The sequence below is a fragment of the Salvia hispanica genome, chromosome 2 (assembly GCF_023119035.1).
Source record: "Salvia hispanica cultivar TCC Black 2014 chromosome 2, UniMelb_Shisp_WGS_1.0, whole genome shotgun sequence".
Lineage (NCBI taxonomy): Eukaryota > Viridiplantae > Streptophyta > Magnoliopsida > Lamiales > Lamiaceae > Salvia > Salvia hispanica.
This window is the reverse complement of record NC_062966.1, coordinates 19998975-20021528: the sequence shown is the minus strand read 5'-3', so window position 1 is coordinate 20021528 and position 22554 is coordinate 19998975. Positions and strand designations below refer to the sequence as shown.

The following is a 22554-nucleotide window of genomic DNA, read 5'->3' as shown; positions in this document are numbered from 1 at the left end:
CAGATATTTGTATGAAGATTTATGTAATACTGATTGGGATTTCACATTCTACCATTCATAGTATCTCAAACATTGTAATGATTTAATACTGTAATCAATATTAAATATTTAGATTTTATACCATTTTATTTTAGAGAAAGTTTTCTCTGCATTTTTGAGAGGTGTTACCCTAATTTTGGCAATAGCAAGAAATTTCAAAATGAAATTACTTGTAAAGGGTAATACCGTAATATTTGAAAAGATTAGCGGTCAGGAATGACTGCCTAGCTGTATAAATATGCCTCGTCATACTTCAAGATTTTTCCAGAGGAAACGAAATCATTTTGAAAAAGAAACTGACATTGCGATTCTAGGGTTTCATCTTCGGCCGTTACAATATTTTTTTTTTGTGAGTACATTTCTCGACTTGTGTATATATATATATATTACGATTTTATGTAAGGCTGATAGGATAGATTTGATTAACTTTCATTGTTTATATAATTGCAGGACAACACTACGTGAATTGTGGTGTTTGAATCGATTGTTCACACACAAATTCAAAACCATTTCATGTAAGTATGCGATTTGTAGTTTATTCTCGGTTCGATGTAAGCTGTCAACGTTTTGTTATGCATCAATTTCGAATATGTACGCAGTTAAAGTTTATGATAAGAGGTGATAAAAGTTTGTGATTGGTGTGTATATTATTTCCTTTTTTTTCAGATCTAGATGATGGATCTATGAAAATATGCGCTTTTTAATGGAATTTCTTAAATAATCTACCTGTAGTCGTGGTTTCTTATCCATTTGCAGTTTCACGTGTACTCATTATATGGATGTGTCCTTTGGATTCGCATTTCAGAAGCATTTGTGTATCTCTTGTGCTTAAATTGTCAATTTAATAATAGATCTCTATCTGTATTGGCAGTACGTTTAAAATGTTTTCAAGTTTGATGAAGGGGGTTGTTAATACGTTTATTGGACATTTGGTGAATTTTTTTTTGAATTTTGATGAATAACATTTCTGATATTCATCTTTATGGTTTTGCCAAGCTCAAAATCTTCATTGTTTTTTGCATTTTCTATTTTTTCATACCTATTATTCTCCTTATGGTTTTGGGTTTTGGCCATCCACGAATGCTTGGTTGTCATTCTACATAATTGTACACTGTTTCAATCTTTATATGCCATCATTTTCTTATTATTATGCACATTCTCCTTCATTACCCAGTTTTCCAATCTTCTTATTCCATCTTCATCTGGTTATCCTGCAGTTAAGAGTAGATGATATAATGGAGACAAAAGGTGGGAAAAAGAATTCTAGTACTAGTAAATCTTCATTTTACGAAGCTCCCCTCGGATACAGCATTGAAGACGTTCGACCAAACGGTGGCATCAAGAAGTTCAGATCTGCTGCTTACTCGAACGTGAGTATCTTCAACTGTCACCAAGTTTTGCTGTTATGCATAGTATTGTTTTTAATATTGTGAATGCAAACTGAGATCATTTTCTCTTTGTTTTTGCAGTGCGCTCGCAAGCCATCCTGATATTCCTATATTGTTTCCCCACCGCGTCAATTAGACGCCTTACAAGCTTTTTTTGCAATTAGTTTAGTTTTTTTCCCGTACACTCCTTTTCTTCATTCTTGGCCGTCTTCGTTTCTGCTCTCTAGTGGTCTGCTGCTTCTTATTTCAAAATGGCTTTAACTGCTTCTGCAATAGGGTTTGAAGGTTTTGAAAAAAGACTAGAAATCTCATTTTTTGAACCAAGCATCTTTGCTGATCCTGAGGGTAATGGGCTCCGTTCTCTTTCAAAATCCCAAATTGATGAAATTTTACAACCTGCTGAATGCACCATTGTTGATTCATTGTCAAATGAGCATGTGGATTCATATGTCCTCTCTGAGTCCAGCCTTTTTGTTTATCCCTATAAGATCATCATCAAAACCTGTGGGACAACGAAATTGCTTCTGTCGATCCCTCCCATACTCAAGCTGGCTGGGTTCCTTTCTCTTTCTGTTCAAGATGTGAAGTACACGCGTGGAAGCTTCATCTTTCCTGGAGCTCAATCATTCCCGCATCGTTCCTTCTCTGAGGAAGTTTCTGTCCTTGATGGCTATTTTGGAAAGCTTGGTTCAAGTGGAAGCAAAGCCTATGTTATGGGAGGCTCTGATAAGCAACAGCAATGGCACATTTATTCTGCTAGTGCCGGTCCCAGCGTAGCTGATAATCCTGTGTACACACTAGAGATGTGCATGACTGGGTTAGACAGGGAGAAAGCTGCTGTCTTCTTCAAGAATGAGTCCAATGTTGCAGCTGTGATGACCAACACGTCTGGCATAAGAAACATCCTCCCCAAATCACGCATTTGTGACTTTGAGTTCGAGCCCTGCGGTTATTCTATGAACTCAATTGAAGGTGATGCTGTGTCAACCATTCATATTACTCCTGAAGATGGCTTCAGTTACGCGAGCTTTGAAGCAGCGGGCTATGACTTGAAAAGTATGAATCTTGGTGCTCTGGTTGAGAGGGTCTTGGCTTGTTTCGAGCCAAAAGAGTTTTCTGTATCTGTGCATGCTCAATATGGCGCTGAGTTGTTTGAGGAGATCTGTTTCCCGGAGTTGAAGTGTTACAATGGTGGAGAGAGAAGCGTTGAGGATCTGGGTGCTGGTGGTGCGATCACTTATCAGAAATTCGTGAAGTCTGTATCCTGTGGATCTCCGAGGTCCACTCTGAAATGTTTCAGAGATGAAGATGACGAAGAAGAAGAAAGGGAGTAGTTTGTGTCGTTTTTACTATTCAATAAATGTTTTCAAACTATTGTTGTTTTTGCATTCTTTGTTTTCGTACTACTGTCTTGGTATTCTGTTGTTTCAATGACTGAAATTGTTATGGAGTATTTTGTGGGTTTGATTTCTTTTATATCTGGGCCACTTGCATTTCTTTCCGCTTCAATTTTTGAATTGACCGAGTCATGTTTGTCAACTTATAAATTTCCATTTGTTAGTATGCCCTGTATTCCAAATTCTAATCCACAACCAGAACATTTTTTTGACTATAAATTGGTACTTAATTTACATTTGTATTGTAGGGACCATTTGGATGCTTTTGCTTTGTGACAAAAGTTTTTATTATGATAGAATAAAAATGATTTCTACTTTTATTTTATTTATTTACTTTGATGATAGAATGAAGGAGAGAATGCAATGTAAATGTCATTTCATCCCTATTTTTATTCGTTTCTCAATATCATTTAATATCATCGTACCAAGAAATTTTTGAATGCTGGTCGCGTACTTTTATTGTGGTGCATACGCTTATTTAATGTCATTTCATATTTAAGATTGCAAGTATGCGAAACCGGGTCCCTACTCACTCCATTTAATACCGATTTTGACCCATTTGAAATTCAATGTAGCCACACCAGTGCCAAAAAAGGGAAGAAGTTATTGAGCATATATAATCTTTTAAAAATCTGTATCTATTAATTATCGATAGGATATTAATATAGCATTACTTTGGGACAAACAATCGTGAGATCCGCCCAAAATCCATCCCAAAATTTGGGTTCAAGACATAATAATAATAATAATATTAAAAATACTACTACTACTACTACTGCGTTGTGTTGAGTTTATGGGACAATATATTAGAAAAAGTAGAATTTAATGTTTATAATTTGTGTGAAAACGTGGAAGACTCATGGTCAAACGCGGACCGGATCTAGCTAGCCAGAGAGAGAGTGTCAACGGCAAGGTGGAGTAGGGTAGTGCTAAAGGATGGATGCACCACATCCGTAGAGAGACGGGGTGTGTATAAAGATGACAACTATACCAAGGTGCGGACACTGAAGGAGCTTGAGAATGAGATTCGCGCATAAAAGTCTTTGTGTATTCAAATTGGTGAAAATTGATTTTTTTTTAATCAAACTTTGCTGCCAAAGGAGATTTGCACTAGATTAGAAACATGATTATTTAAAAGCCATACCAATAAAATATGATATCTATATATGCCAGCAATCTTGCAACTTATTTGTTGTGTGTGGATGCCAGCCCATACACAATTCCAAATATAGGACACCAATGCTATGTTTTCTGCTAATCTAACCAACAACAACTTCCCTTTAAACCGCACAACATTTTTGTTTCTTCTTATAAAGTGATCGCACCTCATTCTACTATTGCTTATTTTGTTTTGTAACACATAACACTATCAGTCTATCACAAATATATATATGAACATGGGATCCTTTTAGATTCAGATTTTTTAGCTTAATTGAAAATTGAGATACATTTTCAGCCACTCATCCATAATATTTTCGAAATGTCAATTGCAAGTAGATTATGTCAACTCAAGGGTATTATCATCAATAATCTGCACATCAAATGTCAATTGTTTGCACATCAAATGTCAACAACTTATAGTTGACATGAATTGTATATGTAGTTGACATTATATGTGTGTAGTTCACATGAATTGTATATGTAGTTGATAAAAAAATTTAAAGAATTTTTTTTAAAAAAAGTATTTATTGAATAAAATATACCATGAAATTACCATTCTTCCCTTTCACGATTAATTAATCTAAAAATATTTTTCATGTGGCAAATTTTGTACCACTCATTTAATAAAAAGGAGTGGTTGATAATTCATACCCCATCAAAATGTATAATTCAATAATGCATTAAAAAATTTCACCGTAACGCTATTTCATTTTTTTTTCTCGAGGAATAACTTATCACATTACTACATATATATTTAAATTGGTGATAAAGGGGATGGTTGTACTCCATTAATTATCAAGAATATTTCTAATAAAGCAAAAATGCTGGTTCTATGATTATTATATTGAAGTCATATCTCGAATAGAAAATAAAAATAGCAAAATAAATTAAAGGGGCCGAATTTTCAACCTTTTTAATGCATTAGGACTTATGAATGACATAATAAGATATAACACAAAATCTTGTTAGAATATTCTCAATCTTCTCATTTACTTTTTCAGATGTTTTTCTTGAAATAAGGATACAACCTCAAAATTATTGAATTAAATCTCTTATGTCGCGTAATTAAGCAAAAGATATTAGAACAAAAAAGGATATAATTGTATAAGTTTCTATAATGGAGGAATATGATCAATGTTTCACGCCTTTATTGTCCACTTCATAGCATTATCAATTTAGAATAATAAAATGTAAATGGTAGGGAATGAAATATGGAGGAATCCTAAGCTTAAAAGGGTTAAAAACTATTGAAAAGTTGCAAATTATGTAATGGGAATAAGTTCTTATTTTCTTTAAATAATTTGCAGGTGGGGCGACCCTCCCTTTCATTTAGATGCCCATTTTTTCTCGAACAAGCCAAATATTTTATTTTAAGTACAATAATATACCAATATTGATTCCATTTTTCTTGTCTCTTCGATCTCTATAGAGTTGGGAAGTGAAAAAACGATGGATGAATTTTTTTCATTAGTGGCATAACAAGTATATATTCTGGCATGTTAGTTTAGTACAAGTAACTTTATTATTTTCATGGTGGAATAATAATTTTTTCACAAGAGAAATTGGTTGATATATTGAAGGGAAAGTGAAGAGTATTTCGGATGAAGGTTTTTATTTATTTATTTATTGTATATATTGATAAACAAAAAAAATGGGTTGGTGCAAACAGATGTTTGTGTTACTAGCTTCCATTCAAACCAAACCAAAATTAATGGAAAGAGGCAATAATTTAATACTCATTTGGGTTCCACTCAATAAGATCAAATCTTCCATGATGATTATTTTCATGTGCCCCCACACCAATTCTTTGACTAGTATTTTTGCTCTAATCCCTCTTTTTGGGGAGTCATGAGAGAGAAAGAGAGAGAATTTATTTCTTATGTATATTCCCCTCCATCTAATTTTTTTTCCTCCAATATACTATAAAAGTCACGTATATTAATAGTGGGAATTAGAACTTACTACGTTTTAGGTAGCACATTGTCATTATTTGACGGTTTTAATGTTTGAATCTGAGGTAAATAATTACAAACTTAAATGAGGTATATATCTTTTTGATATAAGTACCATAGGGAGTAGTAAATTTTAGTTATGTGTAACATTTTTTTATAAATTTATAGAAAATATAAGACAATCAAATAATGTGTAAATCAAGTCATCATGTCCATCTTGCACGTGTTATAAAGTACAACTATTTACATATATATAAGTACTCATCCATTCTCTTTAGGTCGAATTGAAGCTGATTTTTCAAATAATAATTTGAAAGTATTGAATATTAATTCAATAAGCCGATTATACGGGAAGGACGATTAACTCGAGCCCATATCTGCTAATTCGAAATAATCGAGCAATAATATTTGAAATGTTCTAAATCTGAATCGCAATAACTAAAATGGGATGTCTTCTAGGCACATCATTCATTTCCTTTTCTGTTTAAGGTATGGCATTTATCTTTATTCATAATGAGTGATTGAGTAGCATTTAATTTAGAGGTATAATAATTTAAACATCAAATTTGACCAAATTTTGATAAGTAAGTAATATTTAAAAATAGAATATCATATTATGATCAACGTTTATAATTTAAGTGACTATTATCAACTTAATTTATACTCATACAAAAAAGCCTTTTCTAGAAGGGTCATGCGAAAGTAAATAGTGCGCATTTCAGGGGTGTGATCAATGCAGTGTATTAAAAATGTCGATAACATTAAAATGCCAACACATAATTTTATTGAACTTCAATATAACGTGTTGACATTTTTAATACACTATATTAATGAGTTAGCAGAGTTAACAACTTAAATAGTTAGCAATAATATAATGTACGCCGTGTATTCCATATCTATATTCATAAGAAATATACGTACTAATTTTTTCTTTGCATACATATATGTAAGGAAAATCACTAAACTTAGACAAAAACACAATACTTTTTTACCAATTATGCAATGATACAGTTGGACCAACTTCTTTGTCTGTCCATTGACCAAAGTAATAATTAAGTTTCGTTGTTATGATTAAGCTTTTAGGAATCAACTAAAAAAGGAATCACGAAGCAAAAGCAAAATTCTTGGATGAATGGGAATCCACTCCACTGCAAAAGAAGAAGAAAATAATTTACAGTACATAATTGAAGAGAGAAACATAGTATAATATAGTTGCACACTTGCACTTGATGGATAAAGATCACACGAGCAACCCATTATATTCTCCATAAAATGAAAACTAAAATAAAAAAATAGTAGTACTACTATATATTTATCCCCATTTTTTGTTAATCTCCTAATATTATTGAATAACACACCATTAGTTTTGGTGGTATCACTGATTAATTTTCAAATACTATTGAACAACGGCCACTGATTCATTTGGTTTATTTAATTCCTCATAACGCAGGAAAACTATATTATTGCCACATAATAAATTAATAAAATTATGGAGGTGACTCAATTTTATTGCCACTAATAACGAAGTAAGAAAATAGTTGTAGTAATATCTGTATAAACAAAAATATGTTACAATTCATTTAAAAGTAATGGTAGCAACATTATTAAACTTATTTATATTCGTGTTTGATTAGTAGTAATAATTAGTTTATTTATTTTGAAATTGAAAAAAGAATTTAATTTATAAAGCGACAAACAGTGGGAATGTTGGATTCAGACATTTGAGAAAACAGTAACGCAATGAAATATCCAAATCCCAATACGCATGTTGTCTTTCTTACACTCAATCCAAAGACAATCCACAGCATGATTATACCAATCTTTCTAAACTTGTACTAGTACATTTTTCAGTTTGAATTATATACTAGTAGTACATTTTATTTGTCTTGAATTAAGTCCAAGAACAAAATGTAGATGTGCATCTTTTAACACAAATATACTATTACTATTTTCTTCCCCTACATGAATTTAGAAGACACAGAATTTCATCCACACGCGTAAAATGACATCATCAATATGAAATACGCTATTAATATCGATCATTGTACTATAATATAACAAGTTCGAATAATATTCGAAAAACAGTAGGGGGGCAAAAGTGTGATAAGATTCTCAAAATTTAACATCACAGTGGTGTGAACAAGGAGCCCATCACCTTTGTTTTTTACAGTTCAAATTCTTTGATGTTGGCTTTAAACAGCACTATGATTGGAGGATTCCTGCTTTATCTAATTTTATTTAAAAAACAATAAATGTGGCTATCTATATATTCTTTTCTTGCAACTTTGATGGACAAGTGGTGGGTCACCCTTTTTGTTACAAAACCTCAGCTTTTCTTTTTCTTGGAAAATCTGACAATCTGTGAAACAAGTGCTGCTGCATTAGTATTAGTAGTAACTAGTATGGCAAGCTTCAAAGCTAGTACTATTCTCATGTGATGCATCTGATACATGTTTACCACCACCAAGTTTCTAGTTTTTGGCATTTTTTTTGGATGATTTCTTCAAACTAACAAGAAACTGAAAATTCCCTTCACAAATTACTATTTTCCTTTGTTTCTATTCAGACAAAAACAGCCTCATATCCTTTTTTTTGCAATCTGAATTCCAAATTTCCTCAATGGAAAAAACTGTTTTCTTGTTTCTGGCTTTCTTCTGTTTCTGGTCTTCTTCCATTGCTATGCTCACACCAAATGGTGTCAACTTAGAAGGTCAGTTTATTTCTTTCTGATTATTTATACTCCTTATAGATACATGGCCATCCATTAAAGATCGAATTTTGTTTTTTGTTTAGTGGTGGCTTTGATGGATATAAAGAAGTCTCTGGTTGATCCTCATGGAGTTCTGAACTGGGATGAGAATGCTGCTGATCCATGTGCCTTTTCTATGGTTAGCTGTCTTCAAAATAGTGTTGTCTTACTGTAAGCTAAACAAAATCCCACTTATATATGAATAAAAATTGAAAACAATTTCACATTCTTGCATGATACATTATGCTAATTGATGCAGAGCAATACCCAGCCAAAGTTTGTCAGGGAAAATATCAAGAAGTATTGGGAACTTGACACACCTCACAAGTCTGTGAGTATCAAGATTAGATCATCATTAACCGACTCGTATCGATCTTTTTTAACATAATCTGTTGGTTTGTAGGCTGTTGCAGGGCAATAACATAACTGGGGAAATACCTCCTGAGTTGGGAGAGCTCCCTAAGCTTCAACAGCTTGATCTCTCAGATAATTTGCTCACAGGAGAGATACCTCCTTCTTTATCTCACCTAAGAAGCCTTGGATACATGTGAGCATCTGTTTATGTGGCATCAAACTCAAGTTTATTTTTCTTCATTTCATTAACTCTCTCTCTTGTGTGTTTGTGGTGGAAATAGGAGGTTGAGCAATAACAGTCTGACTGGAACTATTCCTCAGGAATTGGGAAACATGACACAGCTGAAATTTTTGTAAGCTTCTAATTCCATTATTTGCATACTGCAAGAATTGATTTTGATATGTTTTTCATGATTTCTCTACTATTTTAAGGGATTTGTCATTCAATAATTTGAGTGGGCCAGTGCCAAAACTTCTTGCAACAACATTCAAGTAAGTTGTTTTTTACTCATTTTATGGGATTCTAACATGATTACCATGTTCAAGTAAAGTTGATTTTCATGTTACTGTGTCTTTTCTTATTGCAGTGTTCTGGGAAATCCTATGATATGTGCAACTGGCAAGGAGCCAGACTGCAATGTCAGTGTACCAATGCCTCTCTCTTTCTCTCAGAGTAAGAATTCATAAACATTCAAATTTTTGTTACTGGTTTGTTGTAGTCATCCATTTTTATTTATGATCTCTTACTTTTCATCCATTGAGGAAGTTCCTCAGCCATCATCATCGAGCTCGGATAGCCACAGAGTCGCGCTCGCCCTTGGCTCGAGCCTTGGCTGCATCTGCCTACTGGTTCTTGGATTTGGCTTCCTGCTGTGGTGGAGGCACAAGCACAACAAGCAGATATTCTTTGATTTTCATGGTAACTAACTGTCACCAAATACAATCACTTAAACTTGATGTATTTTGAGGCAAGTAACCTTTTTTTATAATTCCCTACTGAAAATTTCAGAACAACATGAAGAAGTGTGCCTAGGCAACCTAAAAAGGTTCCAATTTAGAGAGCTCCAATCTGCAACACACAACTTCAGCAGCAAACACTTGATAGGGAAAGGCGGTTTTGGCAACGTCTACAAGGGGTGCCTCCCCGATGGCTCAGTCGTGGCTGTGAAGAGGCTCAACGATGGCAACAACAGAGGCGGAGAGATCCAGTTCCAGACAGAGGTGGAGATGATCAGCCTAGCTGTCCACAGGCACCTCCTCCGCCTCTACGGGTTCTGTATCACCCCAACGGAGAGGCTCCTCGTCTATCCCTACATGTCCAATGGAAGCGTAGCTTCGCGCCTCAAAGGTAGAAGAATGATGCAAGATTTCCCTTTTCTTCATCAGACTTGACAGATATGCTATAAAATGCAGGGAAACCATCATTGGATTGGAGTACAAGAAAAAGGATAGCTTTGGGGGCAGCAAGGGGTTTGCTATACCTTCACGAGCAATGTGATCCGAAGATCATTCACAGAGACGTCAAGGCGGCTAACATACTACTTGATGACTACTTTGAGGCAGTGGTGGGTGATTTCGGGCTAGCAAAGCTTCTTGATCACCGCGATTCACACGTTACCACAGCTGTCCGTGGCACAGTCGGGCACATAGCACCGGAGTACTTGTCCACAGGCCAGTCCTCTGACAAAACAGATGTTTTCGGATTCGGGATTCTTCTGCTAGAACTCATCACTGGCCAGAGGGCACTTGAATTTGGCAAAGCAGCAAACCAGAAAGGAGCCATGCTTGATTGGGTGAGCAATTAACTAACCAACCAGCCAACCAACTAACTATAATTCCAATGTTGATTTCTAACAAGCATAATGGTTGGTATATAGGTGAAGAAGATCCATCAAGAAAAGAAGCTAGACATGCTAGTGGACAAGGATCTGAAGAGCAACTACGACCGGATTGAGCTGGAGGAGATGGTGCAGGTGGCCTTGCTGTGCACCCAATACCTCCCCTTGCATAGGCCGAAGATGTCGGAAGTGGTGAGGATGCTTGAAGGAGATGGGCTGGCAGAGAAATGGGAGGCGTCGCAGAGAGCAGAGACAACTAGGTGCAGGGCTAATGACTTCTCAGCTTCCCAGAGATACTCTGATCTTACCGATGATTCATCGATACTGGTTCAGGCAATGGAGCTCTCTGGACCTAGATGATGATGGATCCTATTCTACAATAACACCAAAATTTTGCAGGCCAAACAAAATCAATCAAGGAGAGTGGCTTTTCTTCGAGTTTTGGAGGTTGCAAGTTGTAAAAATAATGTTATAAGGAAGCCCAGTTTATCTATATGAGAGGGTCTGATATTTAATTTCCCTAATGTACATTCGACCCCTTTCTCAACTATATACTGTGTGAGTAGAGTTGGATCATATACTCTTCTGTTCCACTAAATTTGTCCACTGTTTTTATTTTATCATAAAACTTCCTTTTACTAAAATAAGGGCAAAATGGCTGCACTTTTAAATTGTTGAAAAAAGGCTAATCACAAAGAAAGAATAATTTAGAGAAAATCTGAACTTTCAATTATTAGGTAAAAACCAAGATGAAGTTTAATATGCACAAGTTACATAGCAGAAATCACATTGGATCGTGAATGAAAACAACAGATGCTTGTGGAGAAGCGCGTCGAAAGCTCGCCAACTCAACTAACATAGACACACTTGCATCTGTCATGTTAGTAGGTCTAATAGTCATTTCTTCTAGACAGGGTGAATGTTCAAGCAAAAACTTGATAAACCCCATTTCAACGGGCATACCAGACACATCACTCAACTTCACGGTCTTCAACTCATGCAACGTGGCATCATCAAATGCGTTCTTATCCCAGAACTGCAAGTCCTCGGGCTCAACTTTTGTGCGAGAAGCTGTAGAAACCTACATTCATTTGTGAACATAAACAAGCTGCTAATAAATAGGTGGATCTAATTTATGCAAGTTGAGCAAACTTACTGAGACCTGTAGCGTCTTCAAAACAGGAGAATTTACAATCAGTTGAAGCACAACCAATACTTCCTTAAGGTCTTCAAAGCTAACTTCATATAACTCGATATACTTCAAATGGTGATAAGTCATTAGTCTACGTCCATGGCCAATACCTACGCTCACAAACTGAAAGTAAAGGGATTCGTGAGTTTATAATTTTATATTGACTGCTACAAGTTTCTCAAAACTACAACTATTAACTACACAACATATCGGATGGAAAATCATCTAATGTGTTACTAGATTAATGAGATCATGAGACATAATACCTTGACAAAGTACACCTTCCCAACCAGCCTCTCGAGCTTGGCAGCACCACCAAGAAACTTGTCTAAATTGCAGCTAGAGCTTTGTTCCAAGTGCTCAACAATATGATCACTCATATATAGATTTATATTGGCAGCAACCAAAAGTGGGGTGTGTGCAAGACATAATTCCATAAATTCACCATCCACAGTCAAGTACTTGAGGTTTGGAGCATGGATAGTCAACTCTATGCTATCATAGGATGACAGCGTCAGAGTCTCAAGGAGGGGGCAGCCCGCAATGAGGCGATCATAATCATCTTGCGGGAACACAACCTGCTGAAAATCAATGTGTTTCAACCACATGAAGCCTTTGAAATCAGGCGGGGGGCACAACTCACAATGAACAAGCTCCAAGCGTGTCAGATGTTTGAAAGAGAAAAGGCTAGAGTGCGCCCTAAACCACTCGTCCTCTCCTAATTCAATGATCAACTCTTTGACCTCTCTCCTCGAGAGAAAGAGAAACCACTGATCAACTTCAGCCGAGCCGCGCATATAAGAAGACTGGACAGAAAACTTGTGAATCGGACCATCATGAAGAAGCAAAAACTTCTGTATAAAATGCACAATTTCCTCATACTCGGCCACACCTCTGTCATCAAACACGAGATTGGTTATCGAGGCCCATCTATACCTCCACCTTGTAGATAAGATGCTTGTTCTCACAACATCCTTGATTGGAAGCTTTGTGAGTATGGTTTCTATAATGCTATCCGGCAAATCACTAATCAAATCCCGCGCGGAATCCTTTTCCGCTTCAATCATAGTCAGATCGAAAGAAATCCTATTTGCAAATATCTACATCAGCATTAGTATGTGACCAAGACTCAAAACCATGACTTTTCAAGGTATAATTTGAGCACGATGATACAAAATCTTGCACAAAAACAAAGAATTCACATAACTCATTCAAAATCCCTATACCTACATCAGCACTGATACGAAATCAAGATTGAAAACCATGAAGGAATAGTTTGAGCATGATGATAAAAAAAATATTGCATAAAAACGCATAACTCACTGAAAATATCCCTATTTACATTAGAGTTAGTATATGATCAGTGATCACGATCCAAAATCTTGCAAGTAATGCCCAGAAACTAGATCTTTCTCAATCCCTTTACTAGCTTAAAGAAAAAAAAAATAACAAGACAAAATAGCCCCAAAATAATTGCAAGCATAAAGACTCCACTTCGAGAAACACGCAAGAGGAGATCATATTGATCCAATTTCTACAAAAATTCTCAACTTTCTCACCAACTACTCATCGCTGATAAATTACTCATGTCTCTAAGGAAATCCAATTTACACTCAACGAAATCGTACAAAGAAATGGAATCTTGACTATTGAGACAGCTCAAATAAGAAACCGTGGAAACGAAATGTACCTTGAGAAATCACTCACGAGTGATGAAATGATATTAGAATTGGGGCATTTGTAGCAATTGATGGAAGCTCGAAATTGTTTTGCCAGTGCAGGGCAGCAGCTACGTCGATTTGCGTGCGTTTAAGGAGGCAAGTTTTATCGTTTTTTTCCCAATATTTGTAACGATTATTTAGTCACAAATTAAATACCTCTACTTTTATTTAATTTTCATTTATATTTTGAAGTCTTAATTATGTAATATGGAGTGTCAAAAACAAAAATACTGATTTTGGCAACAAGGGAAAAAGTTGAGTTGAACATCATAATCAAAGCAAACATCAACTCTAAAAAGTTGAATATTTGATCATAATCAAAGCAACATAAACTCTTCGAGAAAAAGTTGAAATTTTGATTTAAACCGAAGTGGTATACTTATACAAGAAATGTTTGTGGTGAATACAAAAATAATGAAATTAGTAAAGGCATCAACTTCATTCTTGATTTCATTGTTGCAGGAAGGCTTCAAGTGTTGACAAATCTGCAGTTCCTCCTCACTTCTCCATTAGTATAAGTATCAGCATTGGTAATATTCCCCATTTTCACCATAGATTCGGCAAACTGTTCGAAGAAGGCAACTGCATTTTCAGCATATTTTTGGACAAGTTTCTTGGTCTCAACTGCTAGAACACTGGAGTAAAGTTCTTGATCCGAATTGATCAGCCCTTCTCCCCTCAGCAGCATCTGGTAGTAGGAGTTGTCGAACAGATTGGGCGTGACGTAGTCCATGGCTGATTCGTTCTGGTCCGATGATCCCTTGATAGGTGAGCACACTGATTTCAGTTTGCTCAGATAGCTCTTTGAGGCTGGATTTGTTCCTGCAGTTGTAGAGAAGTCTCCATAGATTCTGTCCCTGAAGTTCACGCAACGCGCCATGCCGATTGTATGAGCCCCTGCCACAACAACATGCCTAGTATTATCCATATTCCATCATAACTATAAATGAAATAAAAATCTGATGTGTTTCTTACCAGAAAGAGCAACCATGTCTGTGACTGAGAGGCCTTGATACATAAACTTTGAGATAATGGAGAGAAGGCCGTCGTCTGCGGTGGGAAGGTTAGCATCACTGAGAGCATAGCCTGCAGTTTTTGAGTCCTTCCTGCCAAGTGGAACAGGCCAGTAAGGTCCACCAACCTGCACCATCAAAATCAAGAAAAAGTTGAAATCTTGATGCTTAGTTTAGTGAAATGTGTTATTTGTATGTGCGTGTACCAAGATGACTGCATCCCTAGCAGCAATGGTGAGGATGTCAGCACAGGAGACTGTGGCAGGGCAGTCGGACTCGAGCCTGTTCTTGATCCTGTCAATGATTCTGAACCCCTTCAAGGCATGTATGTTGTTGGATGCCCTCTTCTCACCCTGAAGTGTGATTGTGTCATCCAGCAGCACTGATGCATCGCACCCCTGCATCAAGATGACCAAAAGAGTATCACAAAAACTCGCTGTTTTTTCATTACCAACGTTGTAGTGTAGGTGTCAAGAAGGTGACCTGAACGAAGCAGTCGTGGAAATGCAATCGCAGGATCAAGGCTGCATTGCGCGGATCAGAGAGCACCGCGCATTCCATTTCTTTCCGGACTACTTCAAGCACGGAGGGGCACGTTGATTTGTAGTAATCTAAGGTTAGAGGCGGCTCACTTGCATGCAAGGCTATTATACTAAGAGCCAAGATGACGATCAGTCGCAGAATGAGCCCTTTTGAGTGAAGAAAAGCAGCCATTTTCTTGCTAAATCTGATTTTGTTGAATGGTTTCAGAGAGACAGAGAGAATGTCAAGAAAGCCTTTTGAGCATGTGTTATATAAGTGAGATTTAGCACATAAATTCAAACAATGGCTGTGCTTTTTTGAGTAAAAAGTTGTGAAAGTGTTTAGTCAAGAGAGGATGTAACTACTATCAGTCTGGTTGGTGGGATCTCCCAAACCAAATAATAGGGTTGTAGTACCTTGTAATCAGCTGTACATAAAATTTGGGCAAGCAACCAAACCTAAGTGTTTAGCTTATTTTTCTTGTAATAAAATGATGGATGTTTTACCCCTTCAACTTTTCCACTGTCAAATAATAAAAAAAATCTGTCTTGCTATATGTTGTTGAGGATATCCAAAAATTTCCTAACCGCTTGATAACAAAAAAGGAGTTTGTTCGTTGGATGCATGATCTAAGGTGGACTAACAAAAGAGTTTGAATTTTGTTAATGATTAAATACAAAAAACACAAAAAATGGATTCTTGATGTAACCATATGCTATAAGAGAAGCTACTGGTTTCTTGTTCAAATTTGTCACACAGAAACTCAATTTCAATACGAAATGTTGAAATTAATTCAAGGACAAGAAAAATAGTTGTCTTGATTCTTACACAAAGACACCTATGTATAATTCTTGATTTCCAGCAGTTTCAGCAGAGAATTGATCAAGGAAATTTTGGTCACAAGTTAAAAATGAACATTCAGAAATTAAGTTGGCATGAAGATGAAGTTGCTACTACTATATTAATGAAAATAAGTGCATGATAACAACAATGTCAACTTTGATGGCCTAAAAAGGGAGGAAAACTGAAAGTACTAAAAACAAACATGATCAAGTGACATCATTTTGCTTCTAAGGACTCATGGATCACGTATACAGGTCGGAATCAGTGCGATCCTTTCTCCGGCTCAACTTCAGATAAGCTTCCTCATAGTTCTTATCAATGGTGTAGTTTACGCCTGATAAGACATTCCCGACCAAGAGAGACTTGACCAGGGACATCACTGGAGTACCAAAATCAGGCCACGAAACGCATAAAGTTCCCTTGATCTTCTTCAATTGGCATCGACTCAACAGAGCAGCAGCCAAGCCATCTACCATGCTTCCTGATGGATAGTAATCCATACCTTTGACGAAAGAAGCATTGCCATCAGATTGTTTTCTTTCCAGTGACGTCTCCAGCTTGAAGGCAATGGTCTCGTCAGGAGATAGCCTGCCACGAAAATTGTGGCTTTGAACAGAATCCAGAATCAAAACCCTCTGAGGTGTGATCTTTTCACCAATCAGCAACCTAGCCACTGCATTAGCTCTCTCTGAAGTAACAGAGTACTGAACCAGGACGATCATGATCATTTTATCAGCTTCATTGAGGGCATATATGTTGCATGATTTGTTTCGAAGTGAAGGCTCAACAGAGTTTCCAGCTAAAGGGATCTCGGGGAGAATAAGTGTCCCAATGAGATTTTTGGAGGACAAGTGGTGTAAGAGGTGAAGAGATGGGGAAGACATGGCAATGAGGAGAAGTGAGGGGGAGAAGTTTTTCTTTGAATCAGCACATGAAAACACCAAAAACGGAGATGGAAGCGAAGGTGGTGGTGGAGTGAAGTTGTTTAGATCTTCCAAGAGAAGTCTTGAAGGAGGTGGAATGTCTGTTATCACATCGTCCATCTCGTTTATCTCAGCTGTGTACCTGCGAATTCATGCAAGTATGCAACAATATATCAACTCATGCTCATGTAAATTTGAGTGTCAACTGTCAAGAAGATTATATATGTGAAATGAAGCGCACAAAGCTTAATACGATAAGAACTTATCAATCAACAGGTCATGTACCATGCTCTAAAAAAATGTTCCACATCCTATATATTCTGTTTTTAGCAAAGATATTAGATGGCCTCAAGAAATTAGATGAAATATCCCCCTGTATTGGAGGTTCCATCATATGCATAAATCATAAGCAACGCAAAGCTTTTCTATACAACCATTTCTTCTTACACACATTCTACCACAAAATTGAGTGAAAACACCTGCAGCAGAAATTAGTAACTGCACTTCAAGCAGTCTCCTAACCGATCATGACATGTCACATGGCTGAGTTGAAACTGCACAGTCGTTATTCAGCCAAGTGGATTGTTACACATCCGATCACTATTTTACAATAAACGATTTAAATTGCAAATGCAACATGTTTTTTCATGTTAAACTCATGACATGGAACAGAGCATAGATACCATGATGGTATTGGCATGAAAACGATTGTAGCTAAAACAGAGTCTACTAAGGAAGGAAACAGTCATTTGCCAAAACTATAATCATCTCCGAGCATGAATAGGAAACAATAGAATTATTTCCAAATAAAATTAGGGTTTTCTCCTAGAGAGAGAGATACAATTTCAGCTGCAGAATCCTACTTACAACTAAGCTATACTATAGAACAACATAATTGGTTACAGCTGAAAATCATGTCACTAAGAAGCAGAAAGAGCATTTATTGATAAAAATCTCATCACTTACAGCCAACATTTCGTTCAAAGAAGAACAAAGAGATCAATAGACATATCTTGACGAGAAAGAAAAACTCATCGCATTCATGAAATTAAAACAGAATTATTAGAAAAGGCGCAGTACGAACCTAGCTGAAGGAGCGGCGGCGGCGGCGGCGACAGGGAATCGGAAGGTCGGCGGTGCGTTGATGAGAGAAATAAGATCTGTAAAATTAAATAATCAAAGAAATATGGAGCATCGCTCAACAAAAGCTTTTGTGGCAAGAAATGGGTACTAGTACGAGTTTTTTGCTTTAATTCAAATATATTTATCTACTTTAATTAAGTTCAAAGGTTTCTGATTATTTTAAATTCATGAAATCTAATTTTATATTTAAGGATGATTAATAATAATTTACCATCTGCTTCATGATAATTTAAAGCTTTGATTTAGTTGACGGAGAAAAACGATTACGAGTGAAGTTGTATTTCATTGCTTCATGTGCTAATTTATACATATATAAAATGGGATTTTTGGAGAAAATAACAAGATTGTCATTATGAATTTTTTAATAGAATTGGAAAAATAAAAAGATTGTATTTATTGTGTGCTAATTAGAAAAATGAAAAGATTTTATCTACTATTTAACAAGCCCGTACATTAAATTACATCTAACTATTGTACAAAGAAATTAAGAAAAAAAAATTCAGTTACATTCTTTAGATTTTTTATTTTGTATGATGTAAATTTACTTTATTTTTTAGTCTCACGGCCAGAGTCATTTTCCCATTTTACAAAAATCATGTACAGTATTATTTTCCACGTATTTATATTTTAGCTGAATCCCTAACTTCCTTCGTTTGATTTTACTAAGCGGGCCATATTAAAACTTAAACTAAAAACAACCTTTTTTCTGAAAAAAAATGGAGTAATATAGAGAGAGTTTAAATGATTCATTTTTCAATTTTAAATGCAAAATGGTCAATTCATATTTTCACAGAATTAAATGTATCAATTTCATATTCGTTATTGTGTATCAGTTTCAAATTCGTTATTGTTTGTGTTGTCTCTATGCTGATTTCATTGCTTAGTTTTGCTTGTGTTGTGTGCATTCATCTTGGTGATGGGGGTTCGAGCAACGTAAACTTGCTCCCATTTTTGAGAAATAAACATAAATGTCATATAATTGATAAATAAATTGTGGTAGTGAAAATGTTTTGAAAGATGACGGAGGGAAGTTAAAAAATATTATAATAAATATTACAGTGGTAATAATCTAATTTTAAAGATTTATATTAATACAATAAAATTATCTACTGTATTTGATGATCTCAGTATACTATTGTAGTGAAATATTGTAGTGAAATAGATAATTAAATTTGACTATAATTTATATTTTCTATCTTCTATTAATGAAAAATTATTATATTGATAAACTCACTTTTGTATGTCTGCGTGAATGTTATTTAGTACTAAAAATTTATTTATTTTTCTTATAATTCTAATCATTCTAAAATTGATATGCACACTTTAATTTAATTTCAGGTTTATTATTACAAATAATTATGGTGTATAGTATTATTTGAGAATTTACTTGGAGAATATAACAAGTTACTATTTGGTTATATGCGTTTAGCCGTTTAGGGCTCTATGATAATCTACTGTCTGGAATTTTGTACTTTTTTAAATTTTATCCTTAGAAAAATTTCAAAATGTAGATAACTAGGTCTGATTAATGGGTGATTTGTTTGATTAATTTGGCAATTAATAAGATTAATGAGTGTCCATTCATTCTTAATTTATGGGATTGATGATAATGGGTCATTTAATATGCAACATACACAAATATATTTTGAATTTTCTACATCCTCATTATTAATTAATTAATGTGATTAATTATGTTGTTTGAATGTTTCATTTTTATTTTTTCCGCTTCTTGATTCTCAATAATTAAATATCATTCACATTTACTATAATTAGTAATTCATCATATTTATTTAAAAATTTATGAAGTTAAATTCACAATGGTTTATAATTTAAACAAAATATTTTATAATTGGAAGAAAATAAAATGGACCGTGCATAGCACGGGTGTGATACTAGTTACTATATAAAATATAGTAACAGGTTCTCGAAAACTAAGAGCATCCATAATACCGGTTCTTGGACTAGCAATAGCCCAGTCAAAAACTTCTCGTGCCACATCATCGTACCCTTCCCAAGGCCAGCCAATGCCTTAGTCTTCCCAATGCCCTAGAAATGAATTGGAGAAAAAAAAAATGGGAAGAGAAAAAAAAATTTGGCTAGCCGATCGCTCGCCTACGCAATAGTGGACTAGCGATCAGCTAGTGACGCTCGTCCACGCCCTAGCTCTAGGGCTTTTTCGCCCTCTCGGTTAGCCTATCGCAGCAGTGGACTAGTTGAGCGCTTAGTCACTTGCCGACGACAAGGACGCTGACTAGTCTACTATTGTGGATGCTCTAAAGCTTTAATGTAAATCTTTGTAAATTCAAACTTTGGACACAATCCTCACTAAACAAAAAGCACTAGATTTCAACAAGTTGTATTTCACCATACAAGTCAATATTGATGATTCATTTCTTTGGTAAAGAAATTATTTGGTAATAGAACTATACTTCCAAATCTCGAACAACACATACCTATATAGAAAAGCACTAGATTCAACATACAAGTATTATCAATATTGATGATACATTTTACAAACACAAACCCTCTTTTTTAAAGAGTACAAATTTAAAACATACCAATAATTTCGTTTAAGGATTCAAAGGGTAAAAGTGCTCTATAGTCTCTACTCCTTCCGTTCCTTGTTAATTGAGTCGGTTTTTTATTTTTGGAAGTTCCAACATAATTAAATTATTTCTATTTTTTAGCAAAAAGTAACACCCACCTTTATTTATTATCTCTTGCTTTATTTATTATTCAATCTCCATACTCAAAAAAAATATTTCAATTAATAAAAACAGGAGAGAGTACTTTACTATTACTGCAAAGAAACATTCGACAATGAAAATGGGCCTACATATTGGCGTGACCTAAAATCATTCATACTAACCCTACACAAGCTCATAAGACAATGAGATTGGGCCTACATATTTTAGCCTATTTAATACATGGGCCAACCTAGCTATATATTGGGCCGGATAGGATTGCCTTGTCGGCTTTGATCATTAGGTAAATACTTCATCTGTCTATTAATAAAAATCTTACTCCTACTTTTTATAAATCAATTTTTAAGAAATGTAAATGAATATAGATGAAAAAAGTCAGTGGAATTTAAATTCCACTCTTATTGTATTAGTTTCATTAAGAAATATAAGTGAAATAAATTTATATAAAACGTATTTACCATAGTATATTTAAAACAAATGAAATTAAAATGACACACAATATAAGTATATAACTATGTATTAGTGGAAGGGTGAAGTACTATTTTCTCATTATTTTTATAAAAATGATTTATTTTTGTTGAGTTGTACTCAGGTCGGAATTTTAAAAAAAATTTCACTTCGTAAAGAATGGGAAAAACTAGTTTATGGAACATTATGGGATGTATATTTATCTGGTCATAATATTTTCATTTTTCCAAAGAAAATGTTGAATTTAGTATTACCTACTTCCAAAAAAATAATTTAATTTTTCCATTTTAGTCTCATTTCCTTTTGAAAAAAATTTCTTGCTATATTTCTTATTTCACAGTTTATCCATTTTTTCTCTTTCTCATGCTTACTTGATCAAATTATTGATTAAAATTTGAATAGTTCATAGATAAGAATATGGGGAGTATACAATATTCGAGTACGATAATATATAAGAAATTATTAAAAATAAAGAATCTAGTCTGAGTGGTTAGTGAATACACGTGAAATTGTTGATGAAACAACATTTGCAGACAAGAGCCCCAACACTGTCAACATCCCAATCCAAATTATACTTAGCTGCCACATTTTCAAACCAGTAAACCAATATGTGCAAACCAACAAAATGTTTCTTCCAAACCCCAGCTAAGGCCCTGTTTGTCCCACTGATTGAAAACCTCCAAGAAACTGTCTCAACATGGAGCCCAACTCCAAGAAATGAAGTCAATTTCCGAATGAGAAAACATATAGACAATTAATTCAACACACTGAGACAATGAATGCAACTCCAAACAGATAATAGGCCAAGCCATTGACACTATGGTAGGGAACCACGCCGGAATATGGCCAAGCCGAGGCTCCAAATCAGATCGACATCCGTCCGTTTCCTACATCAACCCTATTCTGCAAACATGCTATAACATCCAAGACAAACTGTGATGATAATACTATTACCCTTTTCCTTTTTTTTAATTTTTTTTTTTTATTTTTCTGTCAAGAGGTAGGCCCCTTTTCAGCAAACATGCTATAACTTCCAAGAATGTGATGATAGCTAAGGTGAAAGCTACTAAAAATGATTCAACAACATTGTCCCAAATGCTAGTAAAATTCCATGATCATTGTGTTAAAAAAATAACAGCAATGTGA

At 35.0% G+C, this 22554-nt stretch overlaps 5 protein-coding genes across 7 annotated transcripts; 2 read left to right on the top strand and 3 right to left on the bottom strand.

Moving 5' to 3' along the window:
* The first annotated feature begins 1534 nt into the window (after nt 1–1534).
* On the top strand, nt 1535–2903 carry LOC125205346 (S-adenosylmethionine decarboxylase proenzyme). The gene has a single exon (XM_048104214.1). It carries the CDS (start codon nt 1679–1681, stop codon nt 2759–2761), a length of 1083 nt encoding a protein of 360 aa, XP_047960171.1. The 5' UTR covers nt 1535–1678; the 3' UTR covers nt 2762–2903.
* A 5346-nt stretch (nt 2904–8249) lies between these two features.
* LOC125207465 (protein NSP-INTERACTING KINASE 2) lies at nt 8250–11471 on the top strand. The gene is made up of 11 exons (XM_048106826.1): nt 8250–8647; nt 8731–8857; nt 8946–9017; nt 9090–9233; nt 9322–9393; nt 9473–9532; nt 9628–9713; nt 9807–9959; nt 10050–10388; nt 10454–10833; nt 10918–11471. Exons 1-11 carry the CDS (start codon nt 8557–8559, stop codon nt 11236–11238), a joined length of 1845 nt encoding a protein of 614 aa, XP_047962783.1. The 5' UTR covers nt 8250–8556; the 3' UTR covers nt 11239–11471.
* A 113-nt stretch (nt 11472–11584) lies between these two features.
* LOC125207466 (F-box/FBD/LRR-repeat protein At1g13570-like) lies at nt 11585–13898 on the bottom strand. 3 transcript variants are annotated; one of them, XM_048106828.1, is made up of 4 exons: nt 13761–13898; nt 12337–13156; nt 12035–12193; nt 11585–11959 (listed from the first exon to the last, which is right to left on the bottom strand). In XM_048106828.1, the coding sequence occupies exons 2-4, from the start codon at nt 13135–13137 to the stop codon at nt 11663–11665; spliced, it is 1257 nt and encodes a 418-aa protein (XP_047962785.1). In that variant the 5' UTR covers nt 13138–13156; nt 13761–13898; the 3' UTR covers nt 11585–11662. The 3 variants fall into 3 exon arrangements, with proteins under 3 accessions (XP_047962785.1, XP_047962786.1, XP_047962784.1); XM_048106829.1 differs by having other exon boundaries at nt 12041–12193; nt 12337–13170; nt 13761–13890; XM_048106827.1 differs by having other exon boundaries at nt 12337–13170; nt 13761–13888.
* A 145-nt stretch (nt 13899–14043) lies between these two features.
* LOC125207467 (peroxidase 11) lies at nt 14044–15661 on the bottom strand. The gene is made up of 4 exons (XM_048106831.1): nt 15288–15661; nt 15011–15202; nt 14767–14932; nt 14044–14688 (listed from the first exon to the last, which is right to left on the bottom strand). Exons 1-4 carry the CDS (start codon nt 15516–15518, stop codon nt 14261–14263), a joined length of 1017 nt encoding a protein of 338 aa, XP_047962788.1. The 5' UTR covers nt 15519–15661; the 3' UTR covers nt 14044–14260.
* Nucleotides 15662–16256: 595 nt separating this feature from the next.
* Nucleotides 16257–18310, bottom strand: LOC125207468. The gene is made up of 2 exons (XM_048106832.1): nt 18177–18310; nt 16257–17234 (listed from the first exon to the last, which is right to left on the bottom strand). Exon 2 carries the CDS (start codon nt 17210–17212, stop codon nt 16412–16414), a length of 801 nt encoding a protein of 266 aa, XP_047962789.1. The 5' UTR covers nt 17213–17234; nt 18177–18310; the 3' UTR covers nt 16257–16411.
* Between the last annotated feature and the right edge of the window lie 4244 nt (nt 18311–22554).

Excerpts from the sequence above, each read along its gene's own strand:
- LOC125207465 (XM_048106826.1), top strand. The coding sequence starts at position 8,557 with ATGGAAAAAACTGTTTTCTTGTTTCTGGCTTTCTTCTGTTTCTGGTCT. Across the intron at positions 9,234-9,321 it reads CTAAGAAGCCTTGGATACAT|GAGGTTGAGCAATAACAGTC; the intron begins GTGAGCATCTGT and ends TGGTGGAAATAG. Across the intron at positions 9,394-9,472 it reads ATGACACAGCTGAAATTTTT|GGATTTGTCATTCAATAATT; the intron begins GTAAGCTTCTAA and ends TACTATTTTAAG.
- LOC125207468 (XM_048106832.1), bottom strand. The coding sequence starts at position 17,212 with ATGGACGATGTGATAACAGACATTCCACCTCCTTCAAGACTTCTCTTG.
- LOC125207466 (XM_048106828.1), bottom strand. The coding sequence starts at position 13,137 with ATGATTGAAGCGGAAAAGGATTCCGCGCGGGATTTGATTAGTGATTTG. Across the intron at positions 12,194-12,336 it reads GGAAGGTGTACTTTGTCAAG|TTTGTGAGCGTAGGTATTGG; the intron begins GTATTATGTCTC and ends CTTTACTTTCAG. Across the intron at positions 11,960-12,034 it reads TGAAGACGCTACAGGTCTCA|GTTTCTACAGCTTCTCGCAC; the intron begins GTAAGTTTGCTC and ends AAATGAATGTAG.
- LOC125205346 (XM_048104214.1), top strand. The coding sequence starts at position 1,679 with ATGGCTTTAACTGCTTCTGCAATAGGGTTTGAAGGTTTTGAAAAAAGA.
- LOC125207467 (XM_048106831.1), bottom strand. The coding sequence starts at position 15,518 with ATGGCTGCTTTTCTTCACTCAAAAGGGCTCATTCTGCGACTGATCGTC. Across the intron at positions 15,203-15,287 it reads TCCACGACTGCTTCGTTCAG|GGGTGCGATGCATCAGTGCT; the intron begins GTCACCTTCTTG and ends ATCTTGATGCAG. Across the intron at positions 14,689-14,766 it reads AGACATGGTTGCTCTTTCTG|GGGCTCATACAATCGGCATG; the intron begins GTAAGAAACACA and ends TTGTTGTGGCAG.